This window comes from Microtus oregoni, unplaced genomic scaffold (genome assembly GCF_018167655.1).
Source record: "Microtus oregoni isolate MIOR12 unplaced genomic scaffold, Mior012 000023F_ref0000262, whole genome shotgun sequence".
Taxonomy (NCBI): domain Eukaryota; kingdom Metazoa; phylum Chordata; class Mammalia; order Rodentia; family Cricetidae; genus Microtus; species Microtus oregoni.
In genome coordinates, this window is record NW_024543082.1 from 30473903 (window position 1) to 30492494 (window position 18592).

At 42.1% G+C, this 18592-nt stretch overlaps 1 protein-coding gene across 1 annotated transcript in view; it reads left to right on the forward strand.

The window, feature by feature from the left end:
• The window catches only part of Dscam (DS cell adhesion molecule), a gene marked incomplete at its 5' end in the record, with an annotated part of 553946 nt that overhangs the window by 358280 nt on the left and 177074 nt on the right, over nt 1–18592 (forward strand). The window contains one exon of the mRNA XM_041673080.1: nt 5386–5559. Coding sequence (XP_041529014.1) covers nt 5386–5559 — 174 coding nt within the window. The remainder of the gene's footprint in view (nt 1–5385; nt 5560–18592) is intronic.

The following is an 18592-nucleotide window of genomic DNA, read 5'->3' on the forward strand; positions in this document are numbered from 1 at the left end:
ATCTATCTATCTATCTCTCTATCTCTCTATCTCTCTCTATCTCTCTATCTCTCTATCTCTCTATTCATCTATCTCTCAGTTCAGATTTCCTGCCTTGCTTTACTCTGCAAAGCCATTTGGCAAAACAGCCTCATACATCAACCAATAAAAGCAACACATATACAGAGGGACACGCCACATCAAGCCATACCACAGCTCCCCTGTAATTGAATCATAAATTCTTTTTGTGTAAAATCAGGGATAAATTCATTTTATGTGTCTAAAAAGTAAAGGATGTCATCTCTCCAGATGGTGGGATTATAATAATTTACAGAAAATGGGAATATTTCATTTATTTTTTACTAAATTACTATGAAGCACCAATCAACGAGTGCTTGTGTTTAAAACCACAGTAGGTAAATTATAAGATAGCTTTCATTAATTAGTGAAATGTGATCATTTCTTAAGGAATTTTATCTGTTTAACTGAAGTTGCTAAATTTAATATCACTAAGTTGTTTACTACTTTACTATTGGCTTTTTAAAAATGTAGTCACAGATTATTTTATTATAATTGGCTATGGTTTCTATCTATTCTATTGTCTTCTTTTTTTTTTTTTTTTTTTTTTTTTTTTTTTTTTTTTTTTTTTTTTTTTTTTTTTGGTTTTTCGAGACAGGGTTTCTCTGTGGCTTTGGAGCCTGTCCTGGAACTAGCTCTGTAGACCAGGCTGGTCTCGAACTCACAGAGATCCGCCTACCTCTGCCTCCCGAGTGCTGGGATTAAAGGCGTGCGCCACTCTATTGTCTTCTTGATCAACTCTATTGTCCCTTCCAAAGACTAGCTTTTGGCTGTGTTGATTTTTTTTTCTGGTGTTTTTCTGTTTTATCTCATTAGTTCCAGCTTTCTTCCTTGTGATTTTCTTCCTTCTCCTCATTTGTGTGTGTGTATTTGATCTTTTTGTAGTATCTTCCTAAGCAAAATGCTTGATTTCTGTCCTTTTTCCTCATCTAGTGTTAATACAAGCATTCAATGCTTTGTATGACCACAAAGGTACTGCTTTAACTCATATACCACACATTTTAATATATTTTCTTTTTATTTTATTCAGTTCAAAATACTTGCTAATGTTTCTAGTGCATTCATCTTTGACTCATGAGCTGTTAAGAAATGCATTGTTGCTGGGTGGTGGTGGTGGTCCATACCTTAATTCCTACATTTAGGAGGTAGAGGCAGGTAGATCTCTGACTTCAAGCCACCCTAGCCTACAGAGTGAGTTATATGACAGTCAGGCCTACATAAAGTGACCTGTTTGTAAAAAAAAATAAAATAAAAAAATAGAGGAGAGAGAGAGAGAGAGAGAGAGAGAGAGAGAGAGAGAACAGACAGAAGGAAAGAAAAAAGAAATGCTTTGCTAGTTTTCAAATACTTGGAGATTTAGAGTTTGTCCAGATATATTTTTTACACTGACATCAATTTTAATTTTGCTGCAGAGATAAAGAATTTACTATTATTTTCATCTTATAGCATTTATTGAAATCTAATTCACAGCTCGCAGTACTGTTTCTTCTCATGACTGAGTTCCCTCAAGTTGCTCTGCCACAAGATCAAAGCCTCACTTAACAGATTTTTTTCTCCCATTAATTCAGGAGGCTCAGCATCTGAGGTTAGGTGCCAACAAGCAAGCCAGATTCTGCTTCCTCCTGTGCCTCACACTACTGACTTTCTTACTCTGTCCCCACAGTCGACTAGAACATTCTTCAGGGGCACTCTTAAAAGTGCACTGATCTTGAACTACACATTTCCCAAAATGCCCCCTGCAAATACCTCTTATTAGGCTTTCAGCGTATATTTAACAGTGTTTGAGTACTCTGTCTCTTGGTGCTCAGGAACACTGTCTCTTGGTGCTCAGGAACACTGTCTCTTGGTGCTCAAGAACACTGTCTCTCGGTGCTCAGGCACTGTCTCTTCCAGCAATTGCTCCAGACAAAGTTGCCACTTACCTGTCCTGCTATTGCTGAGTGTGGAGCTCTATAAATGCTCATCAAATCAAATCAGTTTTCTGATTTGAAAATTATTTTTATATCCATTTCTTTCTCTTTTCTAAGACAATAATTACTCAAAATGTGCAAGTTTTTGAGAGTCTTGAATGAGTTCATGTATTTCCCCTCCTTTGTTCCTTTTGTTGTACAATGAATAAATTCTGCTGACCTAGTCATTTCCTCTTCTGTGTCCACTCTGCTAATAAGCTTCATGAATATAATTCGCACACATAATAGTTGCAGTTACTTTTCTGTTGCTTTGTCTCTTTTTAATAGTTTTAATATTTCATCTGAATCTCTCCCATCTGTTTATGTAAATTAGCAAGCTATTATTTAGCCTCTGCCCAGTGGTTTCCTCTGCTTCTGATAAGAGTTCTGTTTTTCCTATGCCTCTTTTTCTTTGCTTTATTGAAGGGTGAGTCACATAGCTTTCTAGTAGCTTCTGGTCTACAGGGGAGACTGAAGTAGGTCACAGCTTTTCCCAGTCCTTCCCTTCCACCCTGTTTTATACCTATGACCCCTTCACTCTGTCATGTGCTAAAGATAAATTACTCTACAGGGCTCATATCTCATTTTTGAGCATTTTAATTGTTTGCAACTATGTTTACCTAGTTGCCAGGGACCTCAATGTTCAGATTCACTTTAAAGAAAACAATTGTGATGCTGAGCAGACATACAGCGTCATTTTCTGGTTTCCTTCCTCCCTAGCAGAAGCAGAGTACCTTTCAATTGTGTGCATGGGTATGTTTGTGTGTGTGTGTGTGTGTGTGTGTGTGTGTGTGTGTGTGTGTCTGTGTTTGCATGGGTGTTTCTCTGTGTGTGCATGAGTGTGTGTGTGTCTGTCTATGTGTGTATGGGTATGTCTGTGTGTGTGAGTGTATCTATGTGCATATGAGAGTGTCTGTGTATGTGAGTGTGTCTGTGTGTATGGGTGTGTCTCTGTGTTTGCATGAGTGTGTCTGTGTGTGTGTCTGACCCTGTGTGTGTGTCTGTGTGTGGGGGTGTCTGTGTGTATATGAGTGTCTGTGTGTGTTGGGTATGTATGTCTATGTGGGGGGTGTATAATGTATGTCTGTGTGGAGGAAAGTATTTATGTGGATATGTGTATGTGTGTGGTGTTGTTTGCATGTGTTTGTTGTCAGCAAGCACAACAAAACCACAGAACTAGAACACTCCGTGGGTAGAAAGAACAACTTGCCGTGTGAAGGGGGACGAGCTGCCAGGCTGCCTCAGAGGGTAGAGAAGAGCAGCTGGCCAAGGAAGGGAAATCTTGTCAGTTTTGTCAGAAAAGGAAGCAGAGAGAGGTGGCAGGGCCACCAGAACAGCCTGGGAGTTAGTGTGGGGACTTTGATCTGTTGCAGGCTGTTTGAGTTAATCAGGTTTTAGAAGTCTTTTGCCAGAGGTAATTAACAATCGGATTCTTTTCCTGAGATTAGGAGGTTCCTGAGGAATGCTGAGTTTAGGTTTCTGTTTACTCAGTCAGAGTCCTGCCTGACTTGTTTGGGGCCATCATCTTAGGACACTGTCAGCAGCGTTGTCATTTGCGGGCCGGCTTGATTACTTAATATGCATCATGTAGAGGTCAGAAGTCAAAACTGAATATCTTCCTGTGTTGCTCTTTTCCTTATTGTCCCAGAAGGATTTTTCACTGAATTTGGGTCTGGTCAGACCCAGGGTACTGGCTGCTCAGCCAGCTCCAGGGATCCTCCATTTCTGTCTCTGCCTCTTCATTGTGGGATTACAGGAACACACCCTGGACCTGACGTCATGTGTAAGTGCTAAGAATCAGGTCCCATGCTTGCATAGAAAGCTCTTTCACCAACTGATCCATCTCTCCAGCCCCATTTCAGCCTCTTAATTCAAGTTGCTACAGGTCTTCTCCAGCAGTTCTTGAGAGAAACCACCCTGCAGTGATTCTGTTTGTTCTTACTCAAAATTCCCAGAAACTGTATTCATTTCCATGGTCTCCTGGGGAGGCTCAGACCCAGCTCTGAGGTCCCTGATGCAGAAATGCTAGGGAAAGAACAGTCAATGTATGCAGTCCAGTGTTCTTGGGTGCGGTGTTGGAAGTTTCCCGTGGAAGAAAAGTGGACATAGCAGACTCCGTCAGCTCCAGGCCCGTTCTGGGGCTCCTGTCTTTGGCTCATTCCTTGAGCTCCCTCTAGGAAAATCAACTCTTATGCCAAATCTCCACCCAGTCCCCAAACTCACAGGGTAAAGAAGAGAGGCAAGGAGGAGATCTGAATGACCTGGGCCACATCTTCCCCACACACCCCAGTCAGTGTGATAGGTCACCCCAAGCCACTGTTTGCTTAGACATCCGTCAGAATCTTCTCCCTCTCCTGTATTATTCCTAAGATCCTTTCTTCCCTAAATAGTTTCATCCAGACCTTTCCCTTGAGTTTAGCATCTGCACCTGCAGACACTCCTGGGCAACAGGGTTTTAACACTTTCTTCACTCAATAACCTGACTCACATACCCCAACAACGTCAGAGTCCTAGGTGTTGATGATGCATTGTGGCTCTCCATTGTAAGAAGCCAACCAAGGAGTGCCGGTGTGCCCTTTGTGGCCTCCAGCCCGTGCAGCAAGGTAGGGCTGTGAATGCCATGTCCCCAGAGGGCCATTCTCCTGTCTACATTCCCATTCAATCCCGAGAACACAGGGCTTTTGTTCACAAGATGAGCAATGTCTACTCTGGGGTTGCTCTAACTATGATTTCTTCGAATAATTTATCAGCTGCTTAACGCTCATCAAATTTGGCATTTTATGGGGAAAATGTGTGTAAGCACTCCTACTTTTCGATCTCATCCTCTTAAAAACCTCATTTTAAGTAAACGTGGTTTTCTCTAAAGAAGGGTTTTCATATTGCAGGGAAGAAGGTGTGACTTGGCATATCCCAGGACTGCCGTGTGAGGTGTGTTAGGTGTTCGTGTACCAAAAAGAACTCTTTCTTGCTGCTAATGTGTTTGTTCTCATTGTGCACCCCGTTCTTGTGTCACTACTGTCACCAAATACAAGCAGCCGGGTAAAGAAGCGAGGGTGATTTTTGCTCGCTATCTGATAGGATATGGTCTACCGTAGGGTGGACACCAAGGAGTTCATGGCAGTGGGGCGTGTGTCTGGCACTCCTTATATCTCAGCAGACTGGGAAACTGACAAGAAGCAATGCTGCCACTCAGCTGGCCTCCCCCTTTGCATTCAGTCCAGGGTCCTAGTTCCTAGGACTACCCTCCCCACACAGTGTCCTTCCCTTCTCTGCTTCACAGACACACCCAGAGGGAAGTCTTCGGTGACATCTTAGGCTGCCAGTGAAGATTAATGATTACTCCTTGGCATCATGGTTCTTTTTTATGATTCTCTCCCAGGTGCTGGGGTCCCCCAGTTCCAGCCAATTGCCCTGAATGGCAGAATCCAGGTCCTGAGTAATGGCTCACTCTTGATCAAGCACGTTGTGGAAGAAGACAGTGGCTACTACCTCTGCAAGGTCAGCAACGATGTGGGCGCGGACGTCAGCAAGTCCATGTACCTCACAGTGAAAAGTAAGGAGGAAGAATGCTTTGTTTTCCCTACGTAGGTCTTTGGGGGCTGCGCTTTTCAGTTGTTTCATGCATACTTGTCTCGGAGCAAAACCAAGCAGGTTTCTCTGTAGCTGATACTTCTAGTTTTCAGCACTGGAAATACTTTTGAAAAGAATGGAAAATGACAGCAAATTATCAGCAGTCATCTGGGGCTCCCCACATCCTGGGTGTAGGCGAGCATTCTTCTGAGGAGCTGGTTCCCAGGTCACTGACCTCAGGCTCTGGTACCCACGATTTTATGCACTGATCCCACTGTCAAGGAGTTCAGTGCATGGCCTTGCAGATATTCTTATGAGAGCCTGTTTCGTGTGTTTCACTGAAAACTAGCTCAGCTATAGGTTTCCTTTATAAAGTAGTTATTGGTAAAGGTGCTTGCTGCCAAGCTTGACCATCTGAGTTCAATCCCTAGAACCCATATAACAGAAGGAGAAGATCAAAGAACAACTCCTGCAAGTTGCCCTCTGACTTCCACGTGCAAGCTGTGGTTCATGTACTCCCCTTACCTCTCATGCTCCTCCCCCGCCCTGCTCTCCCTCTACCCCATCCCCAAGTAAAATAAATAAATGTAAGAAAGGGAAAAAAATAGATAGCCACTGGATACCTCATGCTCAACAACAGAGCTCTAGCATGAATGGAGCATGGGTGCTGCCTTACGGTTTGTGCTGTTGACCTAGTGGGTGGGAGAGGGCTCTTCACTGTGAAGTCTTCTCTACACTTGGGTCACTGAACACTCAAAGAACACAGAGTGGACCATTTCTCGCTGAGTAATGCTCATTAACAAAAGCTTGTGTAGCTATGTATAGCTTTCTGATTAGTTTCCTATTGGATAAGCTTTTTAGTTTTGTTTTGTTGTGTGTTTGTTTTGTTTTTTGTTTGTTTTTTTAATTTTGTTATTACAAGACAGGGTATCTCTGTAGCTTTGGAACCTGTCCTGGAACTAGCTCTTGTAGACCAGGCTGGTCTCAAACTCATAGAGATTCAACTGCCTCTACCTCTCAGAGTGCTGGAAATAAAGGCATGTGCCCACCACCTCCTGCCTTGATAAGCTTTTTGTGGCTAGTTGGCTTTGGTTTCCTCCTGACAACAAGGATTTGTCCAGACTTTTCCTGCTTTAAAGTGGTGTTGCTATTGATATATAAGAAACCACATCTGTTTAGGAGGACTTGATTTTTAGGGTGTGTGTATGTAATTTAAAGACTTTTTTATATGGGTCAGTACCTATCCTATTCACTAAGGATTTACTTTAGTCCATTATTCTACCAGAAAAAAATGGGAATTCCCAGCTATTTGCTGAACGTTAGAGTAGAGAAGCATACCACAATTCTGAAACGAGGTTATTTTGCAAAATAGTTTATCCCTATCTACTGCATAATCTTTGAAATTCCTCATTCTGTGTTCTGGGGGAATTGTGTGGGGAAAAAAAAACACTAAAAACAAACTGTAAAATCAGCATATTTTAAAATAGTAAAATCTTCTAAAATTTGAGTCCTTGAAATACTCAGGTAAAGTAAGCCATGTTGACGCCGGTTAGTCTTTGTACAGTGAAAATAATATATTTGATACTTACTTTGTTCATTTGTAAAATCATTTTTCAATTCTACCAAAAATCTGTTAAGACCTAACAACACAAGGTCTTATGGGGTACCTGACATCACTTGGTCGTGGATTTTCCCCTTGTGGGTGAAAATGCCTGTGCTTTTGAAGGAGCAGAAACACGGAAGATGATAGAGTGACTGACATGTATGATGTATTGAGTAGCCTGTGCCAGGTTCATGGCAGATAGCAGAAGACAGAACTTCAGCTTCATGAAAGATCTTCAAGAATGGGGGAAATGTAAAACATAGAAATTACAGACTCCCACCCCATCGCCATCTCCTCCTTCCACACCTGTGTGGTAGGTGATAGTAGCCTACCAGGTCACAGGCCAATCAGAAAGAGTCCTTAGAGTACACAGACAGAGGGTATCTGTGTACAACTCCTGAGGATCAAAGACTTCAGTGGTCAAAGGAGAGCAGAACTCAGGGTCACAGGCCAGGGCACACCTCCCACTTTTGCTATGGGATCAGTGATTTATTTTGCATCATCTGGTACCCAAAGTTCATGCATTAAAATCTAACACGATCCCCACTATGATGGCATTAGAAGACAAGGCTTTGTAAAGTGAGAAAGCGTGAGTTCAGCTCCTCAAAGTGGGTTGGCTGCCCATAAGCCAGAAGACAGCCCTCTCTGGAATCCATCCCAATCAGTTCTTCACCTTAACCTGCAGCCAGCAGACAGTGAGAAATAATTGTCTGTTGTTAATTCTCCTAGTTTATTACACATGGAAGCTGGGGCTGGCTAAGGTGTTGTAGAGTTCTAGAATATAATCCTGCCACATTGGATTTTGTGAGCATCTAAAGGACAAGATTTTGAGGCTGGGGGTAGGAGGGTCATTGCTGAAAGGAAGGGAAGGGGAAAGCTGCACAGTGTTCACAGACTGGAGCAAGGGGTATCTCCACGCAATTTACATGGGGGAGGGAGGAGGCAAAAGTTGGTGGTAGGCAGTCTAGGACATGTTTCTTAGAACCAGCCAAGTCTTGTGGTCTCTGAAACCATATAAATTAGTGTGTTATAAAACAACATAATCATGGGCTATGGAGATAAAGAAAACATAATGACCCTCTAGAAACAGGAGCTTTCAGGAAAATCATTCTGGAGAAGAAAGCATAAGTGGCATAGCACAGGAAAAAGGAGTAGGAGCAAGAACCTCCAGCTTCAGAGACCGTTTACATGGTGTCCATGACATGACCAACTGTCAGCCCTGGGTAACACCTCCAGACTCTGGCCAGCCTCTTCTACCCTTGAGGAAGAATCCAAGTTTCCAGAGATTTCCAAATGGAAGAAGAATAACTATAAAGGAAATTGCATGGCTGCAAATTAAGCTTCTAGTGTACTCCCCTTTCTATTGCTCAGTTTTATTTCCATTATTTTAATTAATGTATGCTCATCATAGAAAGTGATGGGCTTCATTATGACAGTTCATTCAAGTGGAGCATGTGACGTAACCGTATTCCGTATCTGTTACCCTCTCCTACCCTCCTGTCCACTAATTTCCTTCCTCTTCTCAAATAGTCCAAGTAGTCCCCTTTAGCTTGCAAGTGTGTGTGTGTGTGTGTGTGTGTGTGTGTGTGTGTGTGTGTGTATCCCATATATGAGAGAAAATATGTGATTTTGGGTTATTTTTGGTTCTGTTTTAATTCATCTAACGTGATGTGCAGTTCTATCTATCTCCCTGTGCATTCTTGCTTACACATAAAACTCGACTGTTTTATGTGCGTAGATTAGATGTATGTTACATGTCCTTATCTATCCAGATCTTGATGGACCCTTAGGTTGGTTCTATAACTGGTGTATAGTGAATACTGCTGCAACAAAGGTGAGTAGGTGTCCCCATGGTATGCTAATTTAGATTCCTTTGGGCACATCCCCAAGAGAAGGGTAGCTGGATCATTCAAGCATCCTGTTCCTAGCTTTGGAAGAACCTCCCCACTGATTTCCATAGTGGTCGCACTAATTTACATCCCCAGCAGCCTTGCATGAAGACTCCTTCCCCACAACTCCTCACCAGCTTTCATTGTCATTGGTTTTCTTGGGGCAAGCTCTTCTGTCTAGGGTAACGCAAGATCAGTCTCAGCATAGTTTTCACTGGTGTTTTCCTTGATGGTTAGAGGAATAATCTTCATGCATTTGTTGGCGGTTTTTAACTTGTTTTAACTTGGGTATCGCTTTGAGTTCTTTATATATTCTAGTTAATCGGTCTTAATGTATAGGGACTGCATTTTTTTTTTCTACATGGAAGAGCTTGCTGCTTCCTCAGGCTGTGTGAAGGGCTAGAAGTGGTTGTTCAGATGGAAGCTCAGGGTACCCAGAATGCAACAGCACTGAAGCTAAGCTTCAAACATATTTGCAAAACATAGGCCTGTTATCGAGGACTATTAGGGTTACAGCAAGAAACTGGGGATAAGCACTGACTAGCCTTCTGTTCACTTTGCTTACTGGACACAGATACTGGAGTCAGGAAAGAGGGCATTATTAGTGACTAACATCCACCACAGCCCTCTTTTGTTTGGAAGCACAAGATGCCTGGCAGATAGCAGGCAGACCATAGGGAACTGTCAGGGAAAGCCATCAATAGGATGAAAGATGGATATGTGCGAAGCCGTCCAACTCAGCTGGCGTTCCTGCTTTTGAGTCTACACTGTCATCTCAGTACTAATTTATCTTGCAGCGAAAATCCTCTCAGGAAAAGAAATCAAACACTAGAGGAGCAGCAAAGACAGGAACGGCAGGGCTCTGCCTCTGATCAAGCCTGGGCTTGGGGCCACAACTACCTTTAACCCCCATGGGTAGCTGATGCAAAAATCAAGCCAGACACCCAGACTACGTCTCTTCAACAGTACCAGGGGCTGTTTTGAGTCTCAGGAACAGGGTGATTTTTTTAGAAAAATAATTCTCCAAACAGAAGTCACTCCTAATGTTTCCTGCAGGTGCCAAAATTGCACCTGCCCCCTCCAGAGTTCTGCCACTGGCTGTATCTCTCGAGGAACATGATTGCAGTGGCTCACACTGAGCAAGCAGCTCTTCCTTTGTCTGCCTCTCTGCTTCAATCCTTTCTGATCCCCTCATGCAGCATAAAAGAACATCGCTTATCAAACAGGGGTAGGAACATCCCTGAAGAGGCAGTTACTCTTGGGATCTGATGAAGTCTGTAGCCCCAGAGCAACCCACAGGGCACAGTACAGCCTGATCCACCACCCGCCTCCCTCATGCTCAGCCTGGGCACAACTCCGTGATGCCAGGGTGTATGCCAATCTCCTGTGTTTTCTGTCACTGTAACAGGAAACTGCCCACAAGCAACTTTTGGGAGAGGAAAGGGTTTGTTTGGCGTATACATCCCAATCATCGGGAGAACTCAGAGCAGGAATTGAGCAGGAACAGAGACAGGAGCCATAGAGGAATGCTTCTTGTTCTCCATGACTTGCTCAGTTTGCTTTCTTTGTGCAAGTCAGAGCCATCTTTCTAGAAAAGGCACTGCCCACAGTGGGCTAGGCCTTCTCACATTAGTCAACAATGAAGAAAATGTCCCACAGACTTCCTACAAGTCAGCCTGTAGGAATGGAGGCATTTTCTTTTTTTTTTTTTTCAGTTTGTTTTTATTGAGCTCTACATTTTCCTCTGCTCCCCTCTCTGCCTCTCCCTTCCCCCTTCAAACCTACCCTAAGGTCCCCATGCTCCCAATTTCCTCAGGGGATCTTGTCTTTTTCTACTTCCCATGTACATTGCATCCATGTATGTCTCTATTAGGGTCTTCTTTGTTGTCTAGGTTCTCTGGGATTATGAATTATAGGCTACTTTTTTGTTTGTTTTATGTCTAAAAGTCACTTATGAGTGAGTACATATATTTGTCTTTCTGGGTCTGGATTACCTCACTCAATATGATGTTGTCTAGATCCATCCATTTGCCTGCAAATTTAAAGATGTCATTATTTTTTCTGCTGTGTAGTACTCCATTGTGTAAATAAACCACATTTTACTTATCCATTCTTTGGTCGAGAGACATTTAGGTTGTTTCCAGGTTCTGGCTATGAAAAACAAAGCTGCTATGAACATAGTTGAGCATATGCCCTTGGGGTACGATTGAACACCCTTTGGGTTTATACTCAAAAGTGATATTACTGGGTCTTGAGGAAGGTTGTTTCCTAATTTTCTGAGAAATTCCCACACTGACATCCAAAGCAGCTGTATGAGTTTGCACTCCCACCAGCAATGCAGAAGTGTTCCCTTCACCCCACAACGTCTCCAGCATAAGTAGTCATCAGTGTTTTTATCTTGGCCATTCTGACAGGTGTAAAATGGAATCTCAGAGTTGTTTTGATTTGCATTTCTCAGATGACTAACGATGATGAGCATTTCCTTAAGTGTCTTTCAGCCATTTAAGATCCTCTGTTGAGAGTTCTCTGTTTAGGTCTGTACCCCATTTTTAGTGGATTATTTGTTTTTGTGAATACCAGTTTCTTGGGTTCTTTGTATATTTTGGAGGTATATATTGTTGATATCCAATTATTCCAGCACCATTTGTTGAATATGCTTTCTTTTTGCCATTGTATTTTTTTGCTTCTTTGTCAAAAGTCATGTGTTTGTAGGTGTGTGGATTGATATCTGGGTCTTTGATTCAGTTCCATTGTCCCTCCTGTCTGTTTTTATGCCAATACCAGGCTGTTTTCAACTTCAGTACTGTAGCTCTGTAGTAGAGTTTGAAGTCAGGGATTGTGGCGCCTCCAGAAGTTTCTTTATTGTACAAGATTGTTTTGGCTGTCCTGGGTTTTCCGTTTTTCCATATGAAGTTGAGTATTGTTCTTTCTAAAGTTTTGAAGAATTTTACTGAGATTTTGATGGGCATTGCATTGAATCTATAGATTTCTTTGGTATGATTGCCATTTTCACTGTGTTAATTCTACCTACACAAGAGCATGGAAGATCTTTCTTTTTTCTGGTGTCTTCTTCAATTTCTTTCTTTGAAGATCTGAAGTTCTTGAGATACAGGTCTTCCACTTGTTTAGTTAGAGTTACTCCAAGATATTTTATGTTATTTGTGGCTATTGTGAAGGGTGATGTTTCTCTGATTTTTTTCTTAGCCCATTTATCATCTGTGTAAAGAAGGGCTACTGATTTTTTCGAGTTAACCTTGTATCCTGCTACATTACTGAAGGTGTTTATGAGTTATAGAAGTTCCTTGGTAGAATTTTTGGGGTCCCTTATATACACTATCATATCATCAGCAAATAGTGAGAGTTTGATTTCTTCTTTTCCAATTTGTATCCCCTTGATCTCCTTTTGTTGTTTTATTGCTCTAGCTAGGACCTCAAGAACTGTATTGAATAGATATGGAGAGACTGGACAACCTTGTCTTGTTCCTGATTTCAGTGGGATTGTTTTGAGATTCTCTCCATTTAGTTTGATGTTTGCTGTTGGCTTGCTGTACATTGCTTTTATTATGTTTAGGTATGTTCCTTATATCCCTGCTCTCTCCAAGACCTTTATCATCATGAAGGGATGTTGTATTTTGTTAAAGACTTTTTCAGCATCTAATGAGATGACCATATGGTTTTATCTTCCAGTTTATTGATATGGTGGATTACATTGATAGATTTTCATATGAAGAACTATCCCTGAATCTCTGGAATGAAGCTGACTTGATCATTGTGAATGATTTTTTTGGATGTGTTCTTGGATTCGGTTTCCCAGTATTTGATTATTTTTGCATCAGTGTTCATGAATGAGATTGATCTGTAACTGTTTTAGTAATGTCGTTGTGTGGTTTGGGTATCAGGGTGATTCTAGCCCCATAAAAAAGAGTTTGGCAATGTTCCTTCTGTTTATATTGTGTGAAACTATTTGAGGAGTCTTGGTAATAGTTCTTCTTTGAAATTCTTGTAGAATTCTGCACTGAAACCATCTGGTCCTGGGTGTTTATTGGTTGGAAGACTTTTAATAACTGTTTCTATTTCTTTAGCAGTTTTAGGTCTATTTAATTTGCTTTTATGGTCTTTATTTAATTTTGGTGAGTGATATTTATCCAGAAAATTGTCCATTTCCTTTAGGTTTTCCAATTTTATAGAGTACAGGTATTTGAAATATGACCTAATGATTCTCTATATTTCCTCCGTGTCTGTTGTTATGTCCTCTTTTTCATTTCTGATTTTGTCAATTTGGATATTCTCTCTCTGCCTTTTGGTTAGTTTGGATAAAGGTTTGCCTATTTTGTTGATTTTCTTTAAGAACCAACTCTTTGTCTGATTCATTGCATTGTTTCCTTTGTTTCTATTTTGTTGACTTCTGCTCTAAAATTGATTATTTTCTGGCCTCTAGTTCTCCTGGATAAGTTTGCTTCTTTTTGTTCTAGAGTTTTCAGGTGTTCTGTTAACTCACTAGTGTGGGATTTTTTCCAGCTTCTTTATATAGGCATTTAATGCTATGAGTTTTCCTCTTAACACTGCTTTCACTGTGTCCCATAAATTTGGTTATGTTGTGTATTCATTGGCATTGAATTTTAGGAAATATTTTATTTCGTCCTTGACCCATTGATGATTCAAGTGAGCGTTGTTTAATTTCCATGAGTTTGTGGGCTTTCTGAAATTAGTGTTGCTGTTGAACTATAATTTTAAGCCATGGTGATCTAATAAGATACATGGGGTTATTTCATATTTTTGTATCTGTTGATTTTTGCTTTGTTACCTAGTATGTGGTCAATTTTTGAAAAGGTTCCTTGAGGTGCTTAGAAGAAGGTATATCCTTTTATGTTTGGATGGAATGTTCTATCGCTGTTTGTTAAGTACATTTAATTCATAATGTGTTAATTCTCTTATTTCTCTATTAATTTTCTGTCTGACAGACCTGTCCAATAGATGAAAGTGTGGGTTGGAGTTTTCCTTCTAATACTTTGTGTAGGGCTGGGTTTGTGGCTAGGTATTGGTTAAATCTGGTTCTGTCATGGAATATCTTGTTTTGTCTGTCTATGGTAATTGAAAGTTTTGCTTGGAATAGTACTCTGTGCTGGCATCCGTGGTCTCTTAATGGCTGCATAATGCTTAACCAGGACTTTCTGGCTTTCATTGTTTCAATTGAGAAGTCAAGTGTAATTCTGATAGGTCTGCCTTTATATGTTACTTGGGCTTTTTCCTTTGCAGCTCTTAATTTTCTTTCTTTATTCTGTATGTTTAGTGTTTTGATTATTATGTGGTGAGGGGATTTTTTTTTATCCAATCTGTTTGCTATTCTGTAAGCTTCTTGTATGTTCATATGCATATCTTTCTTTAGGTTGGGAATTTTTTTCTATAATTTTGTTGAATACAGTTTCTGTGATTTTGAGTTGGACTTCTTCTATCCTTATTATTCTTAGGTTTGGTCTTTTCATGGTGTCCCAGATTTACTGAATATTTTGTGTTAAGCTTTTGTTAGATTATATGTTTTCTTTAACTAATGAGTCTATTTCCTCTCTGTCTCTTTAGCCCTTGAGATTCTCTCTTCCATCTCTTGTATTTTACTGTTTATGTATGCATTTGTGGTTTTTGATTTTTTTTTAAATAATTTCTGTTTCTATAGTTCCCTCAGTTTGTGTTCTTTATTGTCTCTATTTCAGTATTCAAGTCTTGAATCATTTCTTTCACCTGTTTGATTGTTTTTTCTTGTTTTTTGCTAAGGAATTTGTTGATTTCTTCCAATTCATTCCTAGTGTCACAGAGGTCTCTGGCTTGGGCCTGCTCCCTCAGAGGTGGATCCCTTGTACCTGTTCCTGTGGAGGTCATTTTCTCAGGCCTGCTCTGGCTGAGGTCGCTGGCCCAGGACTGTTCCCACAGATGTCCCTGCCTTAGACCTACTCCCACAAAGGTCCTTGGTTTGGGCCCAGTCCCACCAAAGTCTCTAGCTCAGGTCTGCTCTCTTGGAGGTTCCCGACTCATGACTGGTCCTGAAGAGGACTCTGGTTTGGGCCTGTTCCCTTGGTGGTCACTCCTTTGTACCTGATCCTTTGGAAGTCACTGCCTCTGACCTGCTCAGGCAAAGTTGCTGGCTCAAGTCTGCTTCTGTAGAGGTCACTTCCTTGAGCCTGCTCCAACAGAAGTTGCTGCCTCAGAACTGTTTCCACAGATGTCCCTTGGCTTGGGCCCCGTACTCCAGAGGTCTCTGACTCAGGCCTGTTCCCTTGACTGTCTCTCCCTTGTACAGGTGCTCCTGTGGAGGTGTTGCCTTGGGCCAGAGGAATTTTCTTAATTGAGGTCACCTCTTCTTCCTGTTAGTAGCCCGGGGAGCCCTGTGTGCATGCCCAGGGAGCACATGAGCTGTGTGAGTCCTGTGAGGAGCCCTGGGAGTCCTGTTGTGAGCCCTGTTGTGAGCCCTGTTGTGAGCCCTGTTGTGAGCCCTGTTGTGAGCCCTGGGAGCACATGAGCTGTGTGAGTCCTGTGAGGAGCCCTGGGAGTCCTGTTGTGAACCCTGTTGTGAGCCCTGGGAGCACATGAGCCCTGGGAACCCTGTGGGCACGCCAGAGCATGCCTGAAAAGGTGAAATTGGAGAACTCCCTCCTGTAATTCATTCAGAGTTGAACACAGACTCAGACCACAACTCTCTCCTCTCCCTTGAGGACACCCAGGTCTGACCTCTGCAGAGACAATCTGGAATGCTTGTGTTAGGACACATCCAAAGTCATCATCCCCAGAGCACATTGGCTGATGAGATTTTATAATGCAGGGCAAGTCTTGGTGGGGTGTCCGAGGCCATCGGGGCAGGAACCGGCCATCTGTTCTTTGTAATTCAGACAAGGCTAAGCAGAGTGGCCGAGACAGGTGGGGTCAGTAGAACTCTGTGCGCACACATTCTTCCTATTCATCCCTCACTGTTGAACCAGTGGATTTGAGAGTGCGAAGTTCATGTCCACGTTTTATGTCTTGCCACTCTGCTATGGATATTAAATCCAACAGTAGTGGAGAGTAACCCATATACTCACCGGCCAACAAGAACCTTGTCATCACGATACTGGTGAGCTGGACTGTAGCTCATCTCATGCCAAAGAACAGTGGGTTTGCATGGTCAATATATTAAAAAGAGATATGCAGGATTTTACAAATACAGTAGAGTATTCATCTACACCACAGAGAGAGTGACAAGGTAAAAAGGTGCTCCGGGGATTCTAATTTCCATGTTTGTGTTATTAGTCTATTTTAGTTACACAATGAAATGCCTAATGCCTAACTGCTTATAAGCCTATTTTGGAAATTGAAAGACTAAGGTCCTGATTCTGGTGATGAACCCTAAGCCGCACCACACTATCACAGATGTCATCATGGTGGGAGCACATCAGAAAGGAAGAGCCATTACCAGAGAGGAAATGGATGCTTTTTCAAAGTTATCTTTCTAGGTAAATGCACACAACTCTGTCTCAGTCTTCCTGCTGCATGGGCAACATTTTAGTGCATGGCTGGGTAGCATTTGCACCTTATCTCATACTCAGTGATCCTGGAGACCATGTCCTGTGCTTGCACTTGTTGAAATAAGCTACTGTGGAGATGGAAAAGTAGCGGGTTCCAGCCAATGTGCACCGTAGGAGAGAATCAGACCACAGACAGCAGACACTGAGAGGAGGCTTTGGAAGGTGATATTTTCACTTCTCTGATTTCTGTGGATGTCTAAGCACAGCTAGAGACTGAGACTTCCCGTCTCAGGTGTGCAGGCTGAGAGCCTCGTCTTCTGTGCCTTGCATGTAGGCTTGATGCAGAATGGGTCAACATTAGGAGTGAAACATGGTCAGGAAGTGTTTGCCATTCTGAGTTCACAGTCATGTCTTAGGATGTCAAGAAGGAAGGGAGGGCTTTTGCTTAAAACTTATTGACAATTCCACGGGTATTGGGGATGTCCTCACCCTGACGATACTGACCATGGTGTGATGCTGTTTAGGGCTCATCACCAGAGCCAAAATTTTAGTCTTTGGATTTTCAGTTTCCAGAACTATAGCTGACTAGGCCTCCCATCTTTGGGAGTGGGTCTTAACTGAAGGAAGATGGTTGTTATGTGTGGATTTTGAAGGCTGTACCAATTCTGGTTCTTTTATATGTCAATTCTCTAGGCATGGTTCCTCAATACCATCATAGATGACACTATGAAGGTTTACCACAATATTTGCATTTAAATTGGTGGCTAATGAATAAAGTATTTTTTGCCCTCTATAATACCAGTGGGCCTCATCAGCTAAAGACCTTTAAATAAAACAATCACTCAACCCTCTTCATATCAGTAAGTGTACAGATGTGTTTACACATCAAACTTATTGAAACATCTGGTCCTGGTTAGGAATGGATTCATTCTGTTTTCTCCTGTTGCTGACTTCAAATGCACTCTGGGTTATCTTCTAGCCCATCACAATGGTCAGTCCAATTTAGACTGTGATGTTCTGCCCTCCCTTGGCCTGGAGCATCCAGTCTTTTTATTCAGGACTGCTTGCTCCTATTGTGTTGGGGTGATACAAGAAGGCAGTGGGGGACAAAGGATCTTTTATTCACCTTGGCTCTTGCTATTTCTCTAATGCTTGCTGACCATCAAAGCCCTCTGTTTGACAAATGGTCTACATCCTAACACCATTCTTTACTCCAGGCAGTGTCCTGTGATTCAGTTCAACTCTCACACTAATGACCTGGAGTTAGCATCAGGTCCCAGCAAGACTTCCCTCACTTCAGACACCAGCGGTAATTGGAGTTCTCAGATGGCCTCCTCTTCTGCCTGGCAAGTTCTGAGTTAAAGGTCACACAACCTCTTTGTGTTTGATAATTTGTTAGAACAACTTATGGAACTCAAAACTGTACTCAGTGACATGATGACAGAGGATCCAAATGAACAGCCAGATACACGGGGACATGTGACAACATATGGAAGGGTCCTTGGCTCACAGTTCAGGAGTTTCTGTGCTTGTGTATTTGGGCATTGTCTCTATCTCAGAACACTGATAGGTGTCACTATTCTTGGGCATCTGTGAATAAATGTTTACTCACCACAGCTAGGCAGCCAACAGCAGAACAGAACACAAACAAATAAACAAACCATCCAAGTACATCTTGGTGAACCAATGAGCTTTGTTAGGGTTACTTGCAGAAATATGGGTGAAGGATTAGTTACAGGAACAGAAATCATTCAAAGACATCTCCATCACCAAATCCCACCCAGCATGAGTGACACTCATGAAAACTGGAAACCTGGAGGACACCGAAAAGCTTGCCAATACCTCAGCAGCTTAGGGAGTATTAGTCTAGGCAGCTCAGTTGGTCTGAGCCCCTTCTAGTCAACTGGGCTTATCAGACCTTGTCCCGGTCAGCTTCAGAGACTTCCTGGAGGTACTGAATTGTTTATGTCATGAGTTTAGCAAGCTTACCTGCAGTATGGAATGTTTCACCAGCACTTACACCATCTTGAATGT